The following is a 27,030-nucleotide window of genomic DNA, read 5'->3' on the forward strand; positions in this document are numbered from 1 at the left end:
CTGTCATATATTTCCCGACATATGCGAGCTCAACAGATGGCATAACTCTAATTATATTTCTCGTTTTACTTCACCCGAAACCATGGAGCCTTTTGTGAAGACCCATTCAGCCAAATGCATGCTTGTGAAACGATCTGCAGTAGAATTTAGGATATGTTTAGTCATGTTGGCACATTCAATCGGTTTAGAAAAGCCACATCAACAGGCATGCTCGCGCACAACTGCAAGTCTTCTGTACAGCCCCGTGATTTGCTCCTAAGTGAAATCAACCACAGATATTGCCGCGTGTGCACAAACACTGCGATGTGCCCAAGCAAATTAATGCGACAATTGTCTCGGGGAATACTGGGGATTAAAATTAGCAGATAAAAGATGCTGAATTACATTTGGCCAAATGCATCTGCTAAGGAATTGGAAAATGGAATCTGCTCAACCAACTAAATGAACAGACCAAATATAATTAAGTATTTTAATCCTGACATCGTCAAACATTTTATTGATTTGATTGGGGATATTTTTTTCTCCCCATTCATACTCCTTTTAAATACCAAGTGAAAGTCAGAGACCCTCCCTGCTCAGACATTGGGGCGGCACTCATTTCCATTGGCATTCACAGGTGGAAAGTCCACATTACCGTGGCCAGTATATCCATAGAATGACCACAGCCGACTTGCCACAAAATGGTACACATTTCCTTGACCCCAGGATGAATAAGGTGATTGACTTCCGATTGGGATGTGAACTAATAACCTTCCGATTGTGAGTCTAGCACTCGTGAAAAAAAAACTAAATATCCGAAAGTGGTGAGTTTTATTAAACGAGCACTTGATTCATGTACAATTTTCATCCGATTGAACACTCGTATTTCCCGCACCTGATTGGCCTCTTGTCACTTAGATACAACGCAATCGAGATTCAAGTGGAACAAACCGGGAGGCGTCTGCCAAGCATAGCCGGCAAGCGGTTCCACAGCCCCCGAACACAAGAGGGATCCATTTATAGATATCCCACTAAAATAGCGAGATATAGAACATTGATTTCACAGTATACACATAAGCAGTCCCCCTCTTTAACCTCCCTTATCCATTCCTCTCTTAAAACTTAACCTCTTCCCCATTCCCTTCCCTCCCCTTTCCCAACCCCCACTACTCCACCCCCTATTGTGGTCACCCATTCCTCATCCTTTGCACACCCCTACCGTCTCAATAAGTTTTGTTTATACCATTTTTCATTATAATCGAATCTATAAATGGATCACCTTGAATTACAAGAATTTCCCCACGGCAACTCATTACCTGACAGCACGCCAGGGGGGGGTGGGGGCAGCTTGATTGACCAAGACATTGAGCGTTCACAATGCGCCCTTCCGTGTTTCTGCACCGGTCTTATATTTCTTGTGGCATTTTGGCCTCACAATAACAACAATTTTATTATTACAGAACTTAATAATTTAAATTATTGCCCAGCTATGTATTATGCTGCAAAACGTTGCGATCGAGTCACAATAACATATGCAGAATGTACACGTTTAATACGTCAAGTGACATAGCAAGCGTAAGACACTACTCTAAATATAATGTGGTTTACCTTGGAGACCGTGCTCTTGTTTTAAAGAAATAAAAATAGAATCCAAAAACACATTCAAACGGGTTCTCTTGGCTTTAAGTAAAGAAGTGATCATCGTAGAGGTGGTCTGGTATTACACGGATACACCAATATGATTTAGACTGGCTGCCCTCTTGCTGTCAAATCCAAGGAAAGTTGCATTCTTTAAGAATTCATTAATGGGAGAGAGAAACAAAAGTTCAACTGAAAAAGGGATTTCACGTTCTCATTTTGGCCTTCTGCGCACAGACACAAATGACGACTTTAAAACTAAAATGAGAGAAGCACAAACCCGAGCCTCGTGAAGCACGCCCCACTCTGCACCAACTCTCCTGGATTTCTGCAAGGAAGTGCAGTGGCCGCACAGTACTTCCCAACAGAAATCGGCACGAAGTTCTTATGGCTCCTCCCGTCTTTATAAATACCTGCGCACAATACGGTCACTTCTTACTTCGACGTGTGCGCGCAAAATAACCGATGGCCCCTGGCATGGCACACTGGGGGAGGAACACAGTTGGGAATCTGAGCTCAAAGCAAAGCGCGTGTTTGCACAACACCAACATCGTTTCCGCCAACAGCTGCATATCCTCCGTGCATCATTTCAGTGCCGTTTGGTGCCTTGTGTACAAGTGCTGAACAAAAGTGAACACGTATACAATTACTCTCAAACACAAATTGCATCACAATCAAGATAATGTTTGTTGGACCCAGTAGACGTAATAAAAAAAGAACAAATAAGCAAACAGCGCTAATTTTACAAAAAAATAAACAATGGCCCCAGTTTGCAACTTCAAATTGTCAGGTGAACTGCTTTTGTAAATTTTTCCACTCATCGCAGTAGAAAGTCCATACAATTATTTGCTAAACTGAATTATCGAAAAATTAGGCCATTTTCATGTCACACTGCTCACTCACATTTTGTTTTCACATTGTGAAGATTTCCCTCCAAATTATGTTTTTTAACTTTTTTTTTAATCATTTTTCCTCAAGTTATGAAACGGGAGTTTATTTTTTTCATATATCTCCAGCAGCCCAACACTGTCAAACTCATTTACATATGCTATTGCGTGATAGGCACACACGACCTGGAATGGGGTTTTAGTTTTACAAAACAAAGCGAGAATTAATCAAGTTTTGATACAGGTCTTCATAACACTGGTCTCCCACCATGAACATAAGCGATCACAAGTTCTTGATTCAGCAAACCGTTTATAAACGCAGAAAATAAGGAATGATGATAGCAATTCACTGCCGTATGTTTCTGTAGAACTTCTTTTTATAACGTCGGCATTAGAAGGCTGAATTCCAACGGTGGCGGCTCAGTTGGCATACGCGGTTGTCTGCGGCTTGGTACGGCCCGCAGCACACCGTGATGAGAAAGCGACACGTTCTCAGGGGTTTCGCGTGCAACCTCCTCCTTCTCTTCACTTCCGCAGCGGCAACACACGAGGAAAACGACGCCGAAGAGAGCCGGCAGTCGGCAGCCCTCGCCTCTTCCTCTAACACTGCCAGTTCTTCCTCCACGCTTGGCAGTTCAGACTTGGCAACTTTGCTGCTACCGATTATCAAAGACGGGCCCCAACTGTCCATCACAAAACGGCACGTTTCCCCATCACGAGAAAAAACATCTGTCGCCCCAAATATTTCTCTGCCGCTTTCCGTTCTCATTGTTCTCACCATGTTTTCTTTATTATTCAATTTCAAAATACATTGACAAGTGTCTCACCTGCAGCCACATGCAGGGGAGGGGCATTGAAGAGCTGCACCCTCGTGGGTGTTGCTGGATGACGTTCAGTTAGTCGCAGGACTGCTGCTTGTGGCTTATTCTGCGCTTCAATTCAAACACATTGTTTGGACGATACTTCTAAGTTTTCATCCTCCCCCCTCCCCCCATCGGCATTAAAACTTGACGGTTCCAGCAGGCAGGCTACTGTTGCAGAGCCTGTAGTAGCGAAGGTCGTTGACAAACCTGTGTACGCATTGCGTGAATGATGGCAAATCCTGCAAACGTTAAACACAGGAAAGCTTTAACATTGATTTAAAGCACCTTCCGAACTCCTAATTTACAAATTCCTCCGTGATAATTGGCACTTCTCTGAAAGGTCAATAACAAGACAAACACAACTTGGCAAAAATAGCACAAAAGTGTGATGGAAAATAAACTTTAAAGCCACTTGCTTAAAACTCAAACAATATTTGAAAATTATAAATATATTGTTTTTATAAAAGCAACTAGTATAATTAACACTTAACTTAAAATTACAATTCTTCAACTTTATGACCAACAGAATATTCCTTAATATAAAAGGCTTTGAGGACCAATATGAAAAAAAATTGTTAGATGTTGTGTGTGTGTGTGCAATGTTAATCTTCAGCTCCTACCCAAGCCAGCTGACAAAACCAATCAAATGCAGTCGTCATCACGTGGGCAAATATACCAATTGATGTGGTGTTTCAACAAACCCGAATGGTGAAAGGCAAGCTGCATGCTGACGTTTCACTCGAGATTACACCCAGCATCATCAGCAGGTGTGACCACAAGTTCAGCACTAGAGTAAATAAGCTTCCTCATCAGGGACCTTAAGAAAGTGATATCAGCACACTCATGCACGTGATGCAGTTTAATAATCAGTTCATTACTTGTTGATTGGTTGTTTTGCAGGTTATAATAGTTTAGTAAGCGTAATTGAATATACTCGTTTGTGAAAAGAGGCTATCAATTATATTAAGGGATATTGTTGGTCCTGAAGCTGAAGAATTGTAATTCTCAGTTAAGTGTTAATTGTAGGTATGTATTTTTAACTTCTTTGGAAAATACACAACCAACCTTGCTAATCAGAGGTGCAGGGGAAGACAAGGAATTAACACAAAAGCAGTGCTAAAGAAAAGAGTTTTCAATTTACATTTGAAAACTGCATCCTTCCAGTGGCTTCCTACTTTCAGAAGAGCATTCCAGACGGCCACAGAAGCGCAGTTCGATGGAGCTGTGCTCTGCCAGATAACTCACCCTGTCCATCTTGAAGTTCCCAGCGAGCGTGCCCTTCTGTGCCATGTCCACGCCGTCGCACGTCTCCAGGAAGTGTGGCAAGAAAGAGGCGTAGAAGCCGTCAAAGTCGACCGAGGCCATGTTGTAGAGCGCCACGGCGATCTCGTCCTGCAGCAGGTCGTGCGAGCGGTGCAGCAGCACCTGCAGCAGCACGTGCAGGAACTGGAAGAGCATCGACGTGCGGAATATCGTCTGTGCAGGCAGGCGGGGAGGGGGGGGGTGAGACAGAGACCAGAATTTGCAGGGATACAGACATTCATGTGATAAAACTGGTACCTCCATGATGAAATGGGCCTGTGCCAGACTGAGGAATCACACACAAGCAATAAATAAATAAATCATCATTACTGGTAAATAAACGTGGCTTACACCATTGAACACAGGTCAGAGTAAATGGACAGCGTGCGGCTGGTAAGGGTAGAGAGTGTGCACCTTATGGTATAGTTTATGTTTGGCGTTGAGGCTTTCCAAGGCGGCCAGGTTCTGCTTAAAGATGTGGATGTCAGGCTGTAAGAAGGATTGCCCAAAAGCCTGCAAAACACGACGCACGCAAACAAGTAAATCCAACGACTACACATTCACTACCAGTGCATTACAAATTAGTTTACTTCCAGTCTACTTTCAAAAGGAAATCCGTCTGTTAAACATGTCAATGTTTGTAAGAATTGCAAAAAATGTTATGCACTGCTACTTATAACATTTCGTCAATTGCTTTGCAAATGCCAATCGAACGAGGCTTAAAGTGCCGTAAAGATGGACCCAATCACGACACTGGGAATCTGGTTGTGCTCGAGGTAGTCGGTACCTGCATGATGGCCACAAATTGTCCCTGGTTTTCCATGGATTCCTCGTGGCCACCCCTCTGAATGGTGGCGAGCACGGCCGTCTTGAAGAAGTGGCGCCAGTTGTGGTGCAGCAGCTCGAACAGCAGCTCAAACAGCTCAGCCTTGATGTCCGGCGACGAGCGCTGTCGAGGGGGAGGAGGAGGAACCACACGAGGCTGCGAGTTACACATGCACCCTGGATGGCGCACACGACGCGCTCAACCGGTCGACTCTGCTACACCAATTTAACCCTTTCCCATTCCGAGACGTCTGCAAGTTGCAGGGTGGGTTCCGTTCACCGTTGAATCTCGGAACGTGAAAGAGGTTGAGCATAGCGCCATTTTTTTTTAAGACCGCAGAGAACTGGAGCGACACGACCGCACTATTATAACTGGCGCCCAACTGTGCCACATGCCCTCCCGCATAGCATTGTGGGAGCCTCGGTACCGATTAAGTTATTTTAGTTTTCTTCCCAATCGGAAGAAAACGTCATTGGAATAGGAAAAGGTAAAACAAGGCAAAAATAACAAAATACTTGCATTCGTCAATAACACTGTGGCATTAAGTATATAATGCGACGTTTTGGACAGTGGCCCTTTTTTATAGCGCATAAACAAATTAAAATGTTTAAATGTACATGGTGTGAAGGACCTGAGTTATTGATTTATGTGTTTTGAGTTTTACATTATTGTGCTTCTGCAAACACTGCCAATGCAGTGTCCATCATATGGTGGTGCAGCCGTGCAGAATGACACGGGACGAACTCTGCAGGCAGTGTGTGAAGCCCTGTCGCGAATGGGCCACAACCATTTGGGCTGGAAAACCAATGCAGGAAATGAATCATTTAGCGGCGGCGGAGGGTGACTCACCGCAGCCACAATGGGGTACAGCTGCTCCATGCAGAGTGAGATAATGCTGGGCAGGAAAGCCTTGAAGGCAGCGCCAGGCTCCTGGGCCACCAGCTGGAGGATCTTGAGGAACTTCTCCACCACACGGCAGCCCGCGCTCCCGTCGTGCAGGATGCTGTCGGCCAGCTGATCCCTGCACACGACGGAATGGAAGACAACAATAGTCACCTATCAACTCCTCATTGGCCTCAGATTATTGGAGCAAAGCATGGGGGGGGGGGAGCAGTGATTGCTTAAACTGGCAACCCTCCCGGCTTTTCAGCCATCAACAACTGTTCCCTCTAAACTAAGCAACAATAATCTGGATACTTGCCAACTTGCGTGCTATTGAAAAACAGACTTAATTGTTCATTGAGCACTCTTTTATGTTTAGTTGTCCTTCCCCCGCACCTCCGATTAGCACGGTGCGAAAGAAGTTCAACATGCATACGTACTCATCTGTTTAGCTGGCTGATTCATCGACACATTCAGTGCTTTCCCAGCACAAGCGTGTCACCATCTCGCTATACAGGATAGCAGCCTAATTACCTAATACAGGTGGCACTCGCCAGTTGGCAAAAGCAAGTATCATCCATGAGTAGGAATGAAATCTCCGTCCCCGTTGAATGCGCTAATCAGTGTGGCAGCTATACAGGCCGATACACACAAGCCACTCTGTACCTGCACGGATTGTGCAAGGGTAGGGTGGGGGATGTGGGATGCTGTACCGTGTAAACATGTTGAGAAAGGTCTGGATGGTTTGTTCTGTGAAGGGCACTCCAATTTGCACCTTGAGCCCTTGGAAGAGGCTCAGGAAAAATGTCAATATATCATCCGTCACATCTGGAGACGAGAGGAGGGTAAAAACACGAGTGAGGTTAATCCCATGGGGGTATAACATCTTTGCTGATATTTTCTTAGCACTGCGAAATGAATGCACAGTAAAAAATATATAAAAGTGAATGATGTCTTTGTGTAATGTTTAACACGCTGGATTTGCAATCCAGCGTTCACAGATACATTTCCCGGCATAGAAGTTGAAACAATGGGCATATTTATCTTAACCCCCCCCCCACCTCCCGGGGGCTCTGTCCACCCAACAGCATCAATGGGTTTAGAGCACAACCAACTGGCAGGATGCGTGCGGTTATAGCGTGTGTAATCCCATGTCTTCCTAAGACATCTGCCCAGAATGTAAGAGTAGGCCAACTAGCCTCTAGATGAGGGGCTACATCTATTGGTGAACCTAGAGCTGTCTCGAGAGATGTGAACAATAAAATGCAGGGCTGCACTTTCACCATTAAATAAATACCAGGACATCAAAATTAATTGTTTTAAATTCCCAAATGTGTGTACCCTACCACTGTTACAAAAAACCACACCCTCGGCACTCATCACAGCTGTACCTGGCTGGCTGATGAAGAGCGGGAAGAGCACAAGGGTGACCTGCACCGACTCCTGAATGGCTTGGTGACAAATCTGCCGAGACTTGGTCACCTCCTCCGATATGCTCTCCACCACGTCCCGCAGAATCGCTAGTGTCCGCCGCACAACCGGCTTGGCTGCACACCAGGCCACACCGACGAGACATTTCAACGGCCGATCTGCACTTGTAATTACACATTTAGGTTGTCTTACCCACAATTGTGTCCGTCTTGGGGACTTCCATCCCAGCATCCCTTCCGTTTTACCATTCCTTTTTTTTGTTCCATACATAATCCTTGACTCCCTTTCCCATGGTGTGCCACGGGTCAAAGTTGTTATCATATATATGCAAACATCTAACCTGGCTCCAGCAAAAGTTTGTCCTGTTGCAGGCTGTTCTTGAGTGCGCGGTACTGCTGCGTGAGCGTCTGAATCAGGCCGCAGAAGTTGGAAGAGCGCACAACCCACTGCTGCTCCCCATCGCCAAGGCTGGGCCAAGGCAGCAGCAGTGCACTCACCAGCGCTCGGCACACCAGCACTTGCGCCTGAGACAAACACACGCACACAGAACAGATATTGGAGTCAAGCGCAGAGGCTTGTTGTCAGCTGGGTGACACGGCCCAGCGGGAGTGCGTTCATCTGCTTGTTGCAGAGGGTTTGCGATTCGAATCCAGCAGCCACCCAGGTTAACACTGCCGGTGTTTTAATGGTAAAATACGCGCCATCTGCTCCATAGTGGAAGTTAAAGATCCTGTGATGTCATTTGAAAAGAGTAGGCCATTGTGTCAGTGTGGTGGTTCAAATTTGACAAAGTTGAAAATTCATCCCCAGCTGTGACAAACTATTGCAGGCTGTGAAACACAGCGCCTTCCTTCATGGCACCCTTGCACTATATGACGCAAATATCCAATGCGCTACATTATTAATATTCAAAATGCTTCACGACGGATTCATAACCACCACCATTCACTGCATCCAGTATTTCCAAACAAAGCTGTTTCAAATAGGCATAAATTAAACAGGTGATTTCCTAAACTGCAAAGATAATTATTAAACACTGATATAATAAAGAAAATGACCTTTTGCACAAAGAATTCGTACCTCAGCGTTCAGATGGTACACCGAGCCATCCGACACTTTGGCAAACATTTTCTGAACGGTGGGCAAAGTGGCGAGGAACGGGGGTCGCACGGTCGACGCGATGGACACCAGCAGATGCGCAGACGACAGGAGGATTTTCTCAGGAACCTGTAGCGCACGGTCCACGTCAGCTGTTACAACCACCAACTACAGCAGCACTCGCATTACCATAAAAAATGCACACAGTATTACACTCACGTGTGCAACATGCTATTGTTATTATTGTGATTTTTCTTGTTTTCGCAGGAAAGGCTCACCAAGTGGAGACTCGTTTTAAAGACTGTGGCGCCAGGTTTTCGGTGATGTTGCGTCATCGCAATGTATTACTTTGTAGGCATTTATTTTTAAACGTGTAATCCCAATTGAGTAATTTGTCAGCAAAATATCAGCATTGCGATGTTTGGCCAATAGCGCTTACATTGTTTTTAGCTATGGAGAAAACCTGAGAAGCCAGAGGGGGGCCAGGCAGAACAGGGGGAGAACATACAAACTCCAACACAGAAAGGTGCCCGCCGTGTCGGGAATCGAACCCTGGGCCTTCTTGCTGTGAGGAAAGAGTGTTGCCACTGCACCACCCTGCCGCTCCAAATGTTCAATGTCCAGAGTGGTTGTGCATGTGTTGTAAACAGATGACTATGCATTGGGGAATCCCAACTGTAAAATGTGTACTTGAATTGGGAAAATGTAGCTCTTACATGAAGCACTCAGGGGGAAAAGCTAATTATTTGGTGATACTGCGTTGGCAGTGGCACACAAGCAACACAAAATAACTCTACAAACTCGTCAGAGGGCAAAGTGGATTCCCACGAACGCCGACTAGTTTCCCGAGTGCCACAAGTGAGAACACCAAAAGGGGAAATTCTCGATTTGAAGCTTTCGTGACTGCAGGAATCCACTCTCTTTGGTTCTTTCAGTAAAGTCACGTAGGTAGAAAATAAAATAAATCATTTTATAAAAATGATCAAAAAAACATTTTATTTTATACCTACGTGACTTTACCGAATGAACCAAAGAGTATGGGGAAATTCTCTCCGAGTGCGCTGGAACGTGACGCCGCCGCTGTGAGTGTTTTGCACTGCGCAGGTGATGGGCACCCACCTTGTTGTCCAGCAGCGGGGCGACGGCCAGCATGGCGGTGGAGACGAGAGACACAAACTGCTTCTGGTCCTGCCCTTGCCGCCGGAGCTCCGTGCCAAACTGGGCCAGCCAGTGGCTGTAAGCCTGCAGTGCAGCGAGCGACTGAGCATGCCTGCAGTCATCCGACAGTCATCGCAGAGGCACACAAGCCAAAGGACGGGGGGGCAAACATCAGTGAGTTAAACCATCTCACCGGAACTGGATTCTGACTTTGTAAAAAATCACAACATGCAGGAAATGTATTACAAACTGTGGAAATTACTGTACTTTTGAAGACTGCAGGAAGGGATTTGTAGAGTCACCATTTAACAAGCTTTAGCAATGGTTCCTGCCTGCCAACTCGTATTGCACCGGAGCATGTTATGTGATAGCAGTAACGAAAATAGTTATTCAAAAGGTGCCAACGTATCGTGTGAACTACCACGGCATATTAAGGGAGGTTCCAATACGCTGCGCCATTCACAGGATTCTAGGAGTACTCACACGTCAATGAGGTCTGGTTTCAGGACAGATGGTGCCGCAGTCTCTATGGCAAACAACTTGGTCTGTGTTCCGTACAAAGTCATTTCCACCAGCCTGTGGTACCGACAAGGAGAATAAAATGGCAAGACACACAACCATATTCGAGTTGTTAATAATCAGTAAACCGGTAACTGTTTTGTGAATCAATCGATTCAGAATAGTTGGGAACCGTTAAGACTCCAGCGGAATTGTAATAACGCACGCACGGATTGGCACAAGGCACATGCAACTCTGGCTCGCCGCAGCCATCTTCAAGGCTCCAGTGAGGAGCCCAAGTCACTGGCGCGTGATACATTTCTCGGTGAAAAAACAACTGCATCCTTGCAATTGCTTGCGCATGCCCCTGCTGGTGGACGGACTTCCACTAGAGGGAGCTCGAGAGGACATTTGGTCTTCTCTTATATACTGACCAGGTGTGAAAGGAGAGGCGGGTGTACCCACACTTAACCCCACCACACAGCAGGACCTCGGTGGAAAGAGGCAAGGGGGGGATTTTAGAAATGTTCCCAACTGCCGCACCGAGAAATTAAACCGGTAGCCACTGGACTGCAAGTCCAGCGTGCTAACCATCACACCAATCGCTTCACGCGACTGGCACCACGGTCGCTCGCCAGCGAACGCTCGCCTCTGCGCTGAGAAATCACAAAACGCCTCAGGGGTCAAATGCATCACGGCACTGCATTCGGAGGGTGCCCTACGCCACGCAGCTGTTTCCACCAAATGCCGACCTCGAAAGCTCCGTACCTTTCCACGATAGAAAGCGCGTCGCTGACCCTCTCGTTAAACACGTCCCCGATGAAATGCTCCGCCAGGCGTCCCACGGCCTGCAGCAGCGAGCTGAGGTCGCGCAGTGAGCAGTGCAGCCGCCGGCAGTCGCTCTCCGCTGTGATGTTTAGCCTGCCGCCTGCGGGCCCAGTAGCGAAGTCAGGAGCCTGGCCGAGACTGCATCGCCATCATCATCAGCCGTCATCAATCCAGTGCTGGATGATGGCCTTGCCAAGCCACTGCTATCTCTCAATATTATTGTTGCTACGCTTGTTTACCAAGGAAAGTCTCAAATTAGTCTCAAGACTCGTTTAAAATAAAAGCCAAATGAGTCTCAACTCACTTCAGGAGGTAATTTTGCAGGTATTTATTTTTGCATTGAGACGTTTGGCCAATACAAATTACATTGTGTGTTATTTTAGCCATAGAAGGAAAGCGTAGAGCCTGCAGGAAACCCATGGAGAACAAGTGGTGAAGATACAAATTCCACAGAGGCACCCTCATCTGGAATCAGACCCAGGTCCTTCTCGCTGTGAGAAACGAGGAGTATTACCACTGCGCCACCCTGCCTCCCAGCAAAACCTCAAGCACTTGAGAATCAAATTAATATAAACTGGAATTGTCTTTTGAAAACAGGTTATACAACCGCAGTGTGACAATGACATCTGATTATTGTAGCATGAAGTGTGATTGTTTACCAGCTCCGGAATGCACGATGAACTGCTGCAGTCCCAGGTATATCTCAAGATCCTCTTGAAGTATAGGTGACTGGAAAATAACAGAGTTGATGAGTTATTTGAAACTATCACCGTGTAATTGCGAAGTGGGATGAAATTTGTTTGATCATACATGACAAGAATCATAAGTATCGTTGTGGAGAAAATAAGTAATGCATATCTGTCCCTCAATATTACAAATAAAAGTATTACATGTCCATCAGCCGCACGGCCCTCTAGGAGGGCAGACTTTCAGCAGCACCAATGCAATACAAACCAACTCTGAACCGGTTTTGACATGAGTGTCTCATCAGAAGTCCGGTTTGCATGCTTGCACCAATGCTGGTGAACTGCTAAACGTTTATAAAACAGGGGCACTCCATTGAATTTCACTTACAAAGCAAATTCAAAAGGCTGATCTGCACATATGCCTACGGCACAAAGTTCCTTTCAACCAGTGTTACGTGACAGTGATTAATTCCGTTGTAGCAGACTGAACTGCAAGTTTAACAGCCACTTCTGAACGGTACCCTCGCTTGGAACACACCTGACCCATGATTCAAGAGGGGCAAGAATGTGTTTCAAGTAATACAACTTTGCCAGCCACCTTTAAACTACACAACATTGCTCAGCGATCTAATAAACACTACTACCAACCACTGGTATTTGTTCATTGTACTTCTGAAAATAATCCAAAGACATTAGCTTCATCTTGGATGAGGCCCATTCCCCCCCCCCCCCCCCGCTGCTGCTGCAGAATGCGTTGGAGCTGTGTTCATACCAAGGTACTGAAGGCGTGAGCTGGTAAGAGTTCTGCCACTTTGGCGACCACTTCCAGACTCTGGTGTAAGAAGTGCTGCCATTCGGTCTTATTCTGGAACACAACAGTGAAAACCAAGCGAGGAGTATGACAATAGATGTCATGATCTGACCAAATTTGTGTCATTAAAAACCCTCCAGCACCCATCAGAGCAAAACAAATCAAGTCCCACGTGTACAAGCATTCATCATTGTTATTATTTCAGCTCACTCTCCAGTGAGTTGAAGATCAATCCTCACAACTGAATTTTAGCAGCAATTAGGTACGCGACGCCTCGTTTGAGACCACGTCAAATATCACCGGCACAAGATCCAGGAGGTCAGAACCCAACTGGCTTGTGAGAGAAAAGCAATGGGGCAAGTCGGTGCGCGGAGGCTGAGGTTATGTAGTACAGGACGATACGGTGTCAACGCGCCAAACAGCGACAACATGCTACCTACCGCAGCTCTAGAAGCTTCACCAAAGCTTTACTTAAAACGAAAATAACAAAACATTGCGTTGAACATCTAAACAATGTCTATAAATACAATCAATTAAACTTCAAACTAAAATGTCTATATTAATATGACCAGATAAATAAATCATTTGGATTAAGTTTATAAAAAAATAATAAAATCACTGATAGTAAAATCTACAGCATAATTATACCATTTCTAAGCTAATGTAATGCTGCTTATATAGATGCAGTAAAGCAAATGTGTTTAGGCATAGGAACTACATGAATATAAAACAGCAACATGTAAATTATGTAAACACAGACTGCTAAAACCCTAAGCAAGACGTATTCACAGCTATTAACACCATGTTGCTTGACACCACTGAAGACAGAGGTCAAATTCAATTTAAGAAAACTCTTATTTGACACCGACGTGTACAATAAAGCCAAAGTCACTTACGTCGTCATCCAAAGTTTCGTCATCGAGTTCCTCCAGCTGTGCCTGGTTGTAACGGAACTGCATTCGACGCAAGACTTCAGCGTTCAGCGCAACCAACGCATCCTTGTACCTGAACAGCAACAAGCCTCGTGAGACTCGTGTACATTTCACAACTCAACACCTCTCTCTCTCTCTCTTCACACACACAACAGCAGCAGCAGCAGCCGCAGTACACTTACAGGGTTGATAAGTGTATCTGACGAGAGTAAGCTCCATTAGCGCGCAGTATTTTGGTCAGAATTGATTTGGTTCATTTCTTTTACATTCATTTCAGGTAGCCTTTCCAGCTTACTTTGTGAGGTTTTACTTGATGCTGCTACTCTGACACAGTGTTGCTTTGTCACTGAAAACAATGCCTACATTACATTTTAATAACATTGGTAATTAAGGCAACTAACCAGCGGCAAAGAAAAGGCCCCGACACCGCTGCACGTCTCCATCACTGGAACATGCTACACACAGTGGATAACGTATGCTTCGGGTGAGGTTGATTTGCAGTAATCGTCAACATGATTGCGACATAGGACCCCAGAGCTTGGGCCAGTGCTGGCGCCAGTTCAATCTCCCACTGCTCTGGAGTTTCCCGTTTGCGCACCAAGCCTTGCTCGCGCTACACATCCTACAACATTTTGAGATGCAATTTACATGACGCTGAAGAAGAATAATTATTACGCATTGAAATGCAACAAGACTTCCAATTGCTTTATGAGGGCTACATTTTATATGCACGAGACAAAACAACTTACCTTTCTAGAACACCTTTCTTATCGGCCATTCTACTCCGGATCTTTCCACTAAGGTAGTCCAGGAAGACTGACCAAATGTCCAAGCAAGCAAAGTAACCTTCATGCGTGGGCTAAGGAAATAAATAACATTTAAAATTACAAACACGTACAACGAACAACTCCGAAATGTGCGTTTGTAAGGAAATCAAATCACTATGGTAACAATGGAGGCTCATCATGGACAAACTGCCACTCTTTAAGCATCACAGTGGAACCATATTTAAAACTATCCTGTCTCCAAATGTACAGAAACTTTACATTACAAAATAGTATTTTTATAATAATCTTGTATACAGTACTGGTAAAATGCTTTCTCTCCAGTCACTCGCTAAAATCCATGGCACGTGGGGCGAGTGGCACATGGGGCGAGTGGCACGTGGGGCGAGTGGCACGTGGGGCGAGTGGCACGTGGGGCGAGTGGCACGTGGGGCGAGTGGCACGTGGGGCGAGTGGCACGTGGGGCGAGTGGCACGTGAGGCGAGTGGCACGTGGGGCGAGTGGCACGTGGGGCGAGTGGCACGTGGGGCGAGTGGCACGTGGGGCGAGTGGCACGTGGGGCGAGTGGCACGTGGGGCGAGTGGCGTAAAGTTTGAGCGGCTTGTGGCCTTGTTGGCACAAATATTGAGTGGCACTTTGAGTGGCACGTACACCGGGTGTAACATTGATTATATGCTGAGCACAATTGTAACTTGCATGTCCTGGTGCCAGGTTTCAGGCCACATGCCAGACTAATGAGACGTATCTCCAACTTTTTCTTTAAAATAACTTAAATAAAAGTGAGTCTTATAATTTGGAGAATATGTTTAGAGCTTGAATATCAATATTTTAACTACGAAATTAATACTCTATTCACACATGCATGCATGCATACATCTATCAAGCCAGAAACCAAATGACTTGCCCATACATCCATTCGCTCTTTTAAAACGGCACACAGCCCACTCACCTGGTTGAATGTATATCTGAAAAGGAGAGACAGGAACTCTACAACTGGGAAGCGGTAGTTGGACTCAATTCTCCGGAGGTGCACACTCACAAAGAGCCTCAAAAAATCTGTAAACTTCTCCAGGTAGCTGCGCAGAGTGGAGAAGGGGAGAGGCAACACAAAAAGCAGACGCTTTACCAACAGGATGCAATCGTAGATCAATCTTGAAATAACAAATGTTGTCTTGCAGCGCACTATTTCCAAGGGGTATTGCACAACTAGAAACGGTTTGTGGTTTGTTTTCGATTGTCTTTGTTTGGACTGCCGAGCAATGCTGTGGGTAAAAAGGTTTTTAGCGGAGTTACCTACAGGGGCTGTATGGGTTCTCTTCAGACTCTGAAACAGCAAGAAACAAGCAGTCATCCAGACCTCACGAGTGTCCCCTTGAAGCTGTGGTCAGGTTACTAAATTAAGCCCCTAAGCATTGCCAATGCAGTGTGTGCCAAGACTTAGAGGGTGATGGAAAGGTTGAGCCACCACCTAAGTGTGATGCGCATTACAGCAATTATTTAAGTTGTGCAAACACACCTACAAAATGGAAAGTTGATTATATCTACTTCTTTTCAACAAACATTGTGTCCGAGTGCTCGGATTACTACTAGAAAATGCAACCAATTCAGCTTCGCTTGGCCCCACAAAGGGCCTTGATGGAAATTTGCAATAAGAGATGAAAATAATTTTAATGAGGCTAAAATCGTCAGTAGAACAAAATCGCTGAGAATTCCTTGTTAATTTTATGAAAAACATCAAAATCATTGTGCAACGGTATACATTTCTTGTATGGGCACGATAATTAAACCAGATGATACGATGTCCCATCTCATTTAAGACGCTTCGCCTAGTGTAAGGCATTTGTGAGGTTCAATGAAAGCTGCAAAGCATCCTAATTTGAATTGAAAGCAGACTTAACATGTAAAATGTCAAGCACCAAAAACTTACCTGTTAATTACACCCCAAACAGATACATAACGTTGCATTGCACAACAGCAATGCATAACAAACGACAACTTGCCATTCGAAGGAATGTATACCACCTCATGAATTTGTGACCAACGGAATTTGTCATTTCTGCAAGAAAATAAACCTACAGCTGTGTATTTTTGTGGGATTACTAACCCCATAGTACAGCCAAAAAGGTCGGGTGCTACTTCAGTGAGCAGATGCATAACAGAGAAACACAAACACAGCTGGGCTAACTGCCAGAAATGCGTCGCCCACTCCCCCCGGCGCCGCGAACGTCTGCAATCGCTACGGAAGATGAGCAAAGTTCTCCGTTGAAGGGGGCGCGCGCACACCTCTCGTCCAAGGCGTCGAGCCGAGCACGCACGCCGCACGCCTTGTTGTCCTTGGTGATCTTCTGCAGCAGGTAGAAGGTGTGCTGGAACATGCGGAAAAGGTACTCCTCGAACTCGGCCGGCACGCAGTTTTTGGACATAAGCTCGTTGATGCAGGACATGGCCAGGACACCCAAGGACTGCGAGGGGGAACACATTGAATGCAACACAAACAGCACAATGCATGAATACATAGTGAGCACAGTCGAGTTTCACACGGAGAAAGTTGGCACGACACAAGTTAGAATAACACATTACAACCTAACACAGCAACAACGTGCTAAAAATACAATGCAGGTGAACACATCAGTATGCAAGTGAATATTAGAAAAAAGCAATAACTTAACAGGGTTATTCCAGTTGGTCTACTTGCGACCATTGAATGCCACATTGTGGCTTGAATGTGCAGCAGTTTGCCAGCGAAAATTTTGATTAACCATTACTATGCAATCGGCTCGCACAATACGGGGAATAAAGAACCTGCGGGCTTTGTTTTGGTAAGTTCTAAATTATTGCCAAACGTGGCCATAATCCACGAGCAACTCAAGGGAGCTGCTCTACACAACACAGGAAACATGAAAACAAAACCAGGGCTATCACCAGCGAGGCTTTTGGCTCGGGCTGGTCTCGGTTGCCCTGCCGGTGCGAGCCGCCGTTGGGCGCGTCTCCGCCCATCACCGTGGGCACGATGGCGTCGCAGCCGAAGCGGGCAAAGTGGAAGATGGTGGCGAGGAGGTGCGGCGTGATGCTCGCCGACAGCGGGATCCAGCTGAAGAGATGCGCCAGGCACTCGAGCGCCAGCGAGCACACGTGCTCGCTCTCGCGGTCGAGCCGCGGAATGGGCTGGCTGAAGAAGCGCGCGCCGTCCGCCATGCTGAACAGGCTGCCCAGCAGCTCGCCTGCGGCAAGGTCACAAAAGTAATGATGGCCACGTTGCAAAAATGCCATCGTTAGAATTATGAATTGTCACATCAGGGTTATAAAATAAAGTCTTGTCCTTAATGAACTTCTTTACTAAGCAGTGCATCAAATTACATCTCAGAATTGGCCCCGAGAAGACAAAACTACAAATAGTTTATTCAATAGGCCTGACAGTAATGATGTGTACGACCAATGGCTTTGGTACACTCGCTGGAAGCGATGTATGTTTTTATATGGGTCATAAATTAAAACTAATGGAAACCAAAATAATGCAATCCATTCATCGATGATACAACAGCACCCAATATGGAGTTGGTGGAACTAATTTAATTCAAATTACCAATGCTACCAATCTGTGGATTATAGGACCGGAAGTTCGTCGCAAAAAAAATATTTAACTGCAGCTACAAGAGCAGGTTTGTGGTTTTCGGGCTAACGAATTCAGGAAGCTGATAGGTGCAAAAATGCATTATCAGTAGCACATACCCAAAGGCGCACATGCAAAGGGTGTTATACATGCGCAAGGTATTAAATGTGCACATTATACTTCAGTGCGGCCTTATAGACATACACCATGAGTGTGGGTGTAACGGTTGTGCAGCGTTTAGCGCACTGGCCACGGCTAAATGTGGTGGCGAGTGATATCTGGAACAGTCCTGCGGGCGTTCCCCCCTCACCAGCCTGCTCTGACCAGCGTGGTTAAGTCTGGTCAAACAACCCCTCCGCATGGCTGACATGGTAAGGAGAGGCCTTCATCCATCAGTGGATTGACAAAGAGCTGTAAATTATTTTGTACACAAGGATACAAGGTTTCTAAACATGGGCTATAAGATACAGTATATGTGAATATGTACAGTAGGCTCCAAACAGGAAGTACCTGGGGCAGTCACCTCGGAGCCAAATGACTCCCCACTCCACCCTCAAACGCCTACAATTCATTTTTATGTTATACTTTCATTTATTTATCCAGAAAAGCCTCAGTGAGTGTCAAGACCCCTTATCAGGATGGTCCTGCCAATTATTAGCAGGTAAGTTTGCAGCATTGGGATGGTTTACCAACAGCCATTTCAATTGTATTGCCTTTTTTTAGCGATCAGAGGAGACTGGAGAACCCAGAGGAAATTCGTGCAGAACAGAGGGAGAACATACAAACCTCCACACAGAAAAGCCCCCGGGTTGGGAATCGAACCCAGGTATTTCTTGCTGCGAGTCACAAGTGTTAACTGCTGCAATGCCACTCCTGGCATCCCTAAATATAATTCCTCAATGCAAACGTCCACAGAAGCACAACCCTCAATGCACAGGCACTTACCCATGCTCACAGTGAATGGTGATGGGGGAGGGGCAGCATCGTCTGCTGTGTTCTTATCCCAGATGATCTCCAGAATGCCTGTCGTATAACACGTACACATAAACATGTATGCTTAGGGGGGAGAGGCAGGTAGGGGCAAATCTATGGAAAATATTGAAGACGGGTTTAGGACTTACAGCACCATTTGAAATAAGGACAGGATAAAACACTTTATTTTTTACTAAATTATGAAACTAAACAAATGTTTTTTTATTTAGGACTCAATTGGGCCTTGCTACGGCTCACAGATAAGACTTGATTTAAATATTTCAAATATGATAGCAGATATCAAGAGTACTTCTATTGTTTCTTGAGTCAATGGCCAACGGTTTTGTTTGATCACGGAGGGCAGCAGCTGTGTATCAGCGAAACAAGGTGGTTCTACAAGAGATATCAACGCAACGCCATTGAACCTTTCAAGTTTGGTCGTGCGTGCTCTTTTGTAGTCTCTCCAACAATACAAAAACAAGTTTTACAAAGCACCGTAGCACAAAAACAAACAAACAAACCAACATCGTTGCAAACTAATATTTTAACACTTGTTTGGATTTAATCAGGACAGGGAGAATGATAACACTGGCTGACTATTGCTTCCTAGCTCTCTACCATACACAACAATATAAAAAGGACAGCATGTTAAACTGTTCCTCTCTTGAAAATAAACTCGACAGAGACCCCGTGTGTTTTGCAGCAAATGAGTTGTTAAATAGACTGTGACAGATTTAAAATTGCAAGCCCTTTAAAACTGTCATGGGACCTTGAGATCACGTCGCACAATCCGTCCACAGTGCACACAAACTGGAAAGCAACTTGGCTTATGTTTTGCATAAAAGCAAAGCACGTAGTGCTTCAGTTAAAATAAAGCAGGACTTTGACGGGTGGGGCAGTGGTCACCAAAATCTAGAGCTCACCACTCCACTCGCCAGCTTTCCCAATTCTCCCCACATTACCCAAATAACAAATTAAAGATACATTGTAGTCTCGTGCTGTTTTGAGAGACATTTAATTGAAAACCACATGAAAAGTGCCACTAATTTAAATAATTCACTCCAATCACTTGTCCGTCGGTGGTCAGTCACCTCCTGATCCACTCTACCATCGGTACGACCACAGATGCTGCTCCCATGAACTTCACTCATCGATTCCTCCACCCACGTTGAGGACTCGGGTCCACCGGCAGTTTCGTCTCATCCACACTGCATTCAGCCACCACACTACGGGCCACAACACCACACTCACTCACCCAGTGACTCAGCTGACCACTCACACACCACACTACGGGCCACAACACCACACTCACTCACCCAGTGACTCAGCTGACCACTCACACACCACACTAAGGGGCCACAACACCACACTCACTCACCCAGTGACTCAGCTGACCACTCACACACCACACTAAGGGGCCACAACACCACACTCACCCAGTGACTCAGCTGACCACTCACACACCACACTAAGGGGCCACAACACCACACTCACTCACCCAGTGACTCAGCTGACCACTCACACACCACACTACGGGCCACAACACCACACTCACTCACCCAGTGACTCAGCTGACCACTCACACACCACACTAAGGGGCCACAACACCACACTCACTCACCCAGTGACTCAGCTGACCACTCACACACCACACTAAGGGGCCACAACACCACACTCACCCAGTGACTCAGCTGACCACTCACACACCACACTAAGGGGCCACAACACCACACTCACTCACCCAGTGACTCAGCTGACCACTCACACACCACACTACGGGGCCACAACACCACACTCACTCACCCAGTGACTCAGCTGACCACTCACACACCACACTAAGGGGCCACAACACCACACTCACTCACCCAGTGACTCAGCTGACCACTCACACACCACACTAAGGGGCCACAACACCACACTCACTCACCCAGTGACTCAGCTGACCACTCACACACCACACTAAGGGGCCACAATGCCACACTCTCTCACCCAGTGACTCAGTTGACCACTCACCACACTACGGGGCCACAACACCACACTCACTCACCACACTGCAGGTCAAAACACTTCTCTCTCCGCTTTTTCCCTCGCATCGATCCACTCTGGAACTGCCACCGTCTATTTCCCACTCTCTTATGACCCCGCTCAATTCGATAAATTAATTCACTATCTAATATAAATCTTGACTTAAAGCTTTCGTGACTGCAGGAATTCATATTCTTTGGGTCTTTCGGTAAAGTCACGTAGATAGGTTCAAAGAAAATAACAAAATAACAAAAAACTACGACGTTTCGATCGCAAAACAAGTGGCTGTCATCAGGAAAAGGCCATTGTTATTTTCTTTGAACCTATCTAAGTGACTTTACCTAAAGACCCAAAGAATATCTAATATAACTTTAATTGTGCTGTTTGTTGCCGTCTGCTTGACATTTGGGCCTTTGAGCGTGTGCGCAAGCTACCGTGTGTATTTGTATATACAGTTTAATAATAACGGTCCACTCACCAGACAGCAGATTAAGCACGGTGGGAACTTGGTCGAGCAACATCCTCCTCAGCTCTTCCTTCCGCGCCACGCTGAGGTCTTCCCGCGGACATGCCAGCTCCTCTGACGTGGTTTTCAGCATCATGAGGCCAAGCGACACCATTTCTGGCTGCTGGATCAACTACGAAAACAAAAAGAGGGGCGAGTGAAACTTCATCGCCACCACTGCCATCACCAAGACACTGCTCACGGCAATTTCAGAACACGTGACGGTTTTGGAACAATAACCAAAAACCCAAGCGTGCACGGCACCTGCAAGATGTTGGAAAAGAAGTCGTGGTAGAACATTGGCCAGTCCTGCCGCCCGATATCCACGATCACCTTGGCCAGCTTGTTGCGGATGAAGGTGGGCATGCCTTTGTGCTGCGCAAGCAGCAACTTTGGCAGGGAGCTGCGTATTTCTATCTTTTCTTGCGACGGGATGCCCAACCAGAGCTTGTTAATGAGATTCTGGGACAGGAGAGAATAACAGAGCGGCATGACCCGTGGTGCATTGCTAACTGCAGCTGCATTCCTGTGGCGTGCTCCAACTCGTCAACTCGGGCAGCCGTGGCAAGGTGCGTCACGGTTATGACAAGCAAATTTAAGTGCCTATGTGAAGATTTTTGTCATCAATGTATAATAATATACAGTGGCATTACAATTGCTTATTGTTACGTCTACTCAAACCTTTGTATGGCAAACCATAGCTTAGGTGCAGATTTCTCAGTACTGTTTTCCAGCTATTTATTTCTTTAAGCCCACCAAAATGTTTAGAAAGTGACTTTGTGTATTTATTTTACCCCATTACTAATCGCTGATGCTGCACAGGCCACTTTGCTTCACCATAATAAAATATTAAATAAAGGCGAGGAGTGATGTCATTGCCCGTGTAAACAAAAACGCAATCAGGGATAATGGAACCATCATCGCTTTAACGAACACACCTGTCACAGGATTAACAACGTGTGTGTGTGAAATGCAGCAGTGGATGCACGCAGTTAAGTACAGTACCATGACGCTTTCATATTTTAATAGCCTGTTTTGCTGTAAGCGTGGCACTGTGATATGGAATAACAAATGCATTCAAATAAACGAATAACAGAACAAAATGTACAACTACCAATCAGGAGAAACTCAACTTGGTTCAAACTACAAATATGACGAAGTCATGCCCCTTCCTCCTGCTACTGTAATGATACGTATCAGTATACACGTGACCCGATTACAGAGATAAAATATTACTACCTAACCACGGAAATATTACAAAAATGTTTAGCCCCTCGTCTATCTACAGCTGGATGAAGTTCTCCTCGTGCCCTCTGATCATGGCGAGTGTTTGAACACGAGTTAGGGTGGGGGTAGGTGAAGTGGGGTGCCAAGGCCCGATTAAGATATCGCCCGCTCACCACCGATCTTAGCCATGGCTAGGAATCAAACTCAAGTCGCGGCTCCCCCCCCCTCCCTCCGTTAAAAAGCTCACTGTACTGGATTCTAGGCACACGTAACCTCATACCCGCAACGCTACATTTGAAAGCTATCCATCGATGTTTTTGTATTTTGTCTACCGACATGGGAATGCATTCAAAATCAGTTGGCTATTAAAACAACCCAACACAACAGGGCATCCAGAGCATGTTTGCCATGCGTGTACAAGTGCAACGCCCCGAGGTGTCGGGAATAGATGTGGCACAAGGTTTGCGGTTTTGACCGAGTGGCACAGCTGTTGTGCCCCCCCCAACTGTAAGTGAGCAGCGTGGCCCCATGGACCCATGGCTCACCTCAAACACGGTGAGACTGTACATCATGACGTACTCGTTCCGAGTGTTGGACAGGAAGTAGAAGCAGTGCCGCCATGCTCCGGTCTGTTGTGCAAAGTTATTGAGCAGCTCCTCTGGAGGAAAGAACGAGACCAGGGGGGTTGGTTTGGGCTTGCAGAAATATGCAGGAACAGACATTCTGTACACAGCGAGTGTGAACATACACGCGAATAGCAGTACTCCATACGGCGCTTGGGTAGGTTGTGACCGTCAAATTTCCACACGATGTTTTATAGTTTTTTTTTATACCCTAAAATATTATATGCTTATTTACTCAGGAAAGCCTCGACGAGTCTCAAGATTAATTATCAGGAGAGTCCTGCCAAGTTTTCGTAGAATGGGCCGATGTTACAACAGTGTGCGTAATCCAAATTGGGTAATCAGCAAGTCATTTTCTGGCCAACACTGTGTACACTGTATAGGGTTTTTTTTGCTATTGGAAGAAACCGAAGAACCCGGAAGAAACCCATGCAGAACAGGGGGGGGAACCATACAAATTATCACACAGAGGTGCCCGAGTCGATAATCGTACCCATGTCCTTTTTGCTACGAGGCACGACAAGCGTTACCGCTGTGCCACCTTGTCACCCGAAATAATTTTGAACCAGAAGTATGACTCCAAGCACACAACAAGGATATGCAACAAACAGGCGCATTAGTCGTGCACTGTTGACTCTGAACGGACACGAATGCCGAGCTGCAGTCAGTGCCGCTTCACGACCCCCAAGCCTCGCCATGCGCCGGTTGAGGCAAACGGGACCCCCGCAGTCGCACACCTCACAGTACACAGATACAAACCAATTTCAATATTACACACTCTGCAAAAAACCCTGTCAATACTTAATTGTATATTCCACACCGTCACTTTACCACGTTCACATTGTTCATTTCGAATACTATTTTTTTATCACTTGATTAAGTCCATTGAGAAATATAACTTATTAAAAATAATCTCAGCAATAGGAACCTTTGATTCTCAATTAGTTTTTAGTTTCACTCGCCCACGTACACTCAGCGAAGTACAGTGTATAAAAAAGAAAAGTTGTTTGGAACTGGGTTGGTAATTTCCCGTAGCAAAAAGCAACTTTTTGTTTATTCAATAAAAAAACACATTCCACAAAATGTAGGCACAGTCCACGAAACAAGCAGCATGACAAAGTATATTTTTATTGACATCTACGTTTAGCGTTCCACTGTTGCCGAGTTGCACTCTCTGGGTCACAATGGTGCCTCGGTGTCTGCCACAAGGCAGGCCGGACACCTGAGCACCATGCAAAATAACTTCCCTGAAGCGACATTCCGGTCATACTTGAAACAAACCCTCCCTCCTGCCCCCCGTGTTTATCGGAGTACAACTTTGACTTTTTCAGTTTGCAATGGTCACATGCACAGTTCAGAAAAAAACATTTAACATTACAGCAAAAGCAGACGTGACTAATGACCTTAAGTGGGTTAGTATCATGATGTAGAAGTGTTCTGGCCAAAATAATAAGTTCCATAACGTTTATTTCCTAAGTGTGTCCTTTACACGATGGGGAGCAGGGGTGTAGTGGTTTAACCACCAAGATGGAAGGAGTGAGTGAGAGGTCCTTGTATATCGGGACAAACCAGGTATGAGAACTCAACAACCACGCAAGTGGAAGTCAACCAGTGAGGTCTCAAGTAACTAGCTCTGTCAGCCACGGTAGTTGCGGCAAATGCTAAATGTATACCACAAATGGAAATGGGTAATGCAGAACAAGCTGCCAATTTTGATGGTTCTGATTGTGGAGCAATGTTCTGCGATTGACAAGTCATAAATTTGCATTTGACCATGCATATTTCTCAAAATAAAGATTTAAATCTGACATTATACAGATGGGCATCTCCCAGTGCCAGTACAAAATGTGAGTTTAATACAAAAACGAGGCTGGCTGCAATGCTGGCAACGTCTCGTGTTATTTACACCGAGACACCGAAATACCAATTTCCCATTCCCACATATACACAACAACTCAACCAAAACAATTCAGATTGTGTTCAATTAGGAAGTTCAACTTACAATATTACATTTCAGAACATGTGGAAAAAGGATATAACCCCTAAAAATGCTACTTCAGCACTTAAAGGTCAAAACTCGTGAAAATGCATTATATACTAAAAATGATACTGTCATGGGGAAAATTTTAGATTTTTTTATTCTAGCTTAGCATGGCCCTATACTGCACCAACGACTGTGGACAAAAGCATTTTAGCAGAAAGTTGCTCTGTTAAGGTCAACACCATGTTGTATGGGTCAGACTCTTCTGTGGGCCACTAAAACATGTGGGGAAAAAACATCCCTCCAAAACATAATGAACTCATGTTCATTGGCTCCTCTGAGTCTGCGATATGGTCTGCTTAGACTTAATTTCACTTTAAAAAGTAACGAAACGCAGACGTTTCCATAACACGCCAACAGCACTTTACTCTGCTGTAAACGTTTATCCCCCAGAAGCAAGTACTGTACTGCATTAAGTCATTAAAAACATACACGGTTTCAAAAGAATTGAATACACACTCTTAAAACATAAGTCCTGACCAGTTGCCTTCGTTTAAAGCCACAAACACACAAAAAATGTTTAAAAGTCGTCGTCTGTGCAATGGCCGATTCTGGTTGGCTTATCGATGAAGCCCATCTGACCCACAAGTTGGGTTTCTCAGCAGCTGCTACATCCTGATATTGGCAGTAACACTCCACCCCAAACCAAGTTGGCACCACCACAATCTTATTACGCGCGTTTACATTTAAAAATGAAGTTCAGCATAGCGTACGTGTATATTAGTGCAACTGATTTTTCCAATACTACGTGATAAACGACACAACATAGGAGGAACATAGAGTAACTTTTATTTAAACCATAAGACAGCGCATAAAAATGTATGATTCTAATCACAGGGTAATCTTCAACATTATCAACATTTGAGTTCGTGAAGCCTCGACAGTATTGGTTAATATAGTTACTGGCAGACATATTAGTTTTCTACATAATTGGATTCAACAACAAAACATTTGGAACACACGTATGTTCACGACATGACAGGCCAAGCACATGTAACCTTCAAAATGTTCGTAGGAAAAAAAATCCTTGGTATTGTTTACAGAATAATTCACAAAACAGTGTTCAGGAATTCATCTTCTTGGTTCTTTCGGTAGTCACGTAGAATGGAAATAATAAAAGAATAAAAATAAAACATAATAAAATAAAATAATATAATAAAATAACATAATAATATAATATAATAATATAATAATATTCAGGAAGTGAGTAGTTGTGTAGATTGCCATCAGCTGACCCCACACAGAATTGGAGGTGGACATTGTAATTATTGCAATTGAGTTTGCATCAAGCAAGATAACAGGAGGTGAGCTCTCACAGCCGTACTAGTACATTGCATGAACTCTGATTTGGGAACAAAAATTACACTGTTAGTTCACATGCCCAGAGATGTCAATCAATTCACAGCCTTGACTGATGAAGTTG

The 27,030-nt window shown here is 45.2% G+C and overlaps 1 protein-coding gene across 2 annotated transcripts in view; it reads right to left on the minus strand.

Annotated features, from left to right (window-relative positions):
• Nucleotides 1-791: 791 nt before the first annotated feature.
• The window catches only part of XPO6 (exportin 6), a 30,625-nt gene continuing 4,386 nt past the window's right edge, over nt 792-27,030 (minus strand). The window contains exons 3-25 of one of the 2 annotated variants that reach the window (XM_078605258.1): nt 23,489-23,601; nt 21,981-22,178; nt 21,690-21,849; nt 19,160-19,237; nt 17,605-17,825; nt 16,888-17,066; nt 15,554-15,680; nt 14,569-14,678; nt 13,784-13,892; nt 12,849-12,941; nt 12,050-12,119; nt 11,331-11,490; nt 10,548-10,640; nt 10,026-10,176; nt 8,889-9,035; nt 8,149-8,332; nt 7,769-7,924; nt 7,091-7,205; nt 6,345-6,516; nt 5,457-5,618; nt 5,084-5,182; nt 4,613-4,843; nt 792-3,606 (exon numbers count right to left, since the gene is read on the minus strand). In XM_078605258.1, coding sequence (XP_078461384.1) covers nt 3,505-3,606; nt 4,613-4,843; nt 5,084-5,182; nt 5,457-5,618; nt 6,345-6,516; nt 7,091-7,205; nt 7,769-7,924; nt 8,149-8,332; nt 8,889-9,035; nt 10,026-10,176; nt 10,548-10,640; nt 11,331-11,490; nt 12,050-12,119; nt 12,849-12,941; nt 13,784-13,892; nt 14,569-14,678; nt 15,554-15,680; nt 16,888-17,066; nt 17,605-17,825; nt 19,160-19,237; nt 21,690-21,849; nt 21,981-22,178; nt 23,489-23,601 — 3,230 coding nt within the window. In that variant the 3' untranslated portion in view covers nt 792-3,504. Of the gene's footprint in view, nt 3,607-4,612; nt 4,844-5,083; nt 5,183-5,456; nt 5,619-6,344; nt 6,517-7,090; nt 7,206-7,768; nt 7,925-8,148; nt 8,333-8,888; nt 9,036-10,025; nt 10,177-10,547; nt 10,641-11,330; nt 11,491-12,049; nt 12,120-12,848; nt 12,942-13,783; nt 13,893-14,568; nt 14,679-15,553; nt 15,681-16,887; nt 17,067-17,526; nt 17,826-19,159; nt 19,238-21,689; nt 21,850-21,980; nt 22,179-23,488; nt 23,602-27,030 lie in introns of both variants that reach the window. The other variant, XM_078605257.1, reaches the window with a different exon arrangement.

The sequence above is a fragment of the Lampetra planeri genome, chromosome 23 (genome assembly GCF_965212315.1).
Source record: "Lampetra planeri chromosome 23, kcLamPlan1.2.h2, whole genome shotgun sequence".
In the NCBI taxonomy this organism is placed as follows: Eukaryota; Metazoa; Chordata; class Hyperoartia; order Petromyzontiformes; family Petromyzontidae; genus Lampetra; species Lampetra planeri.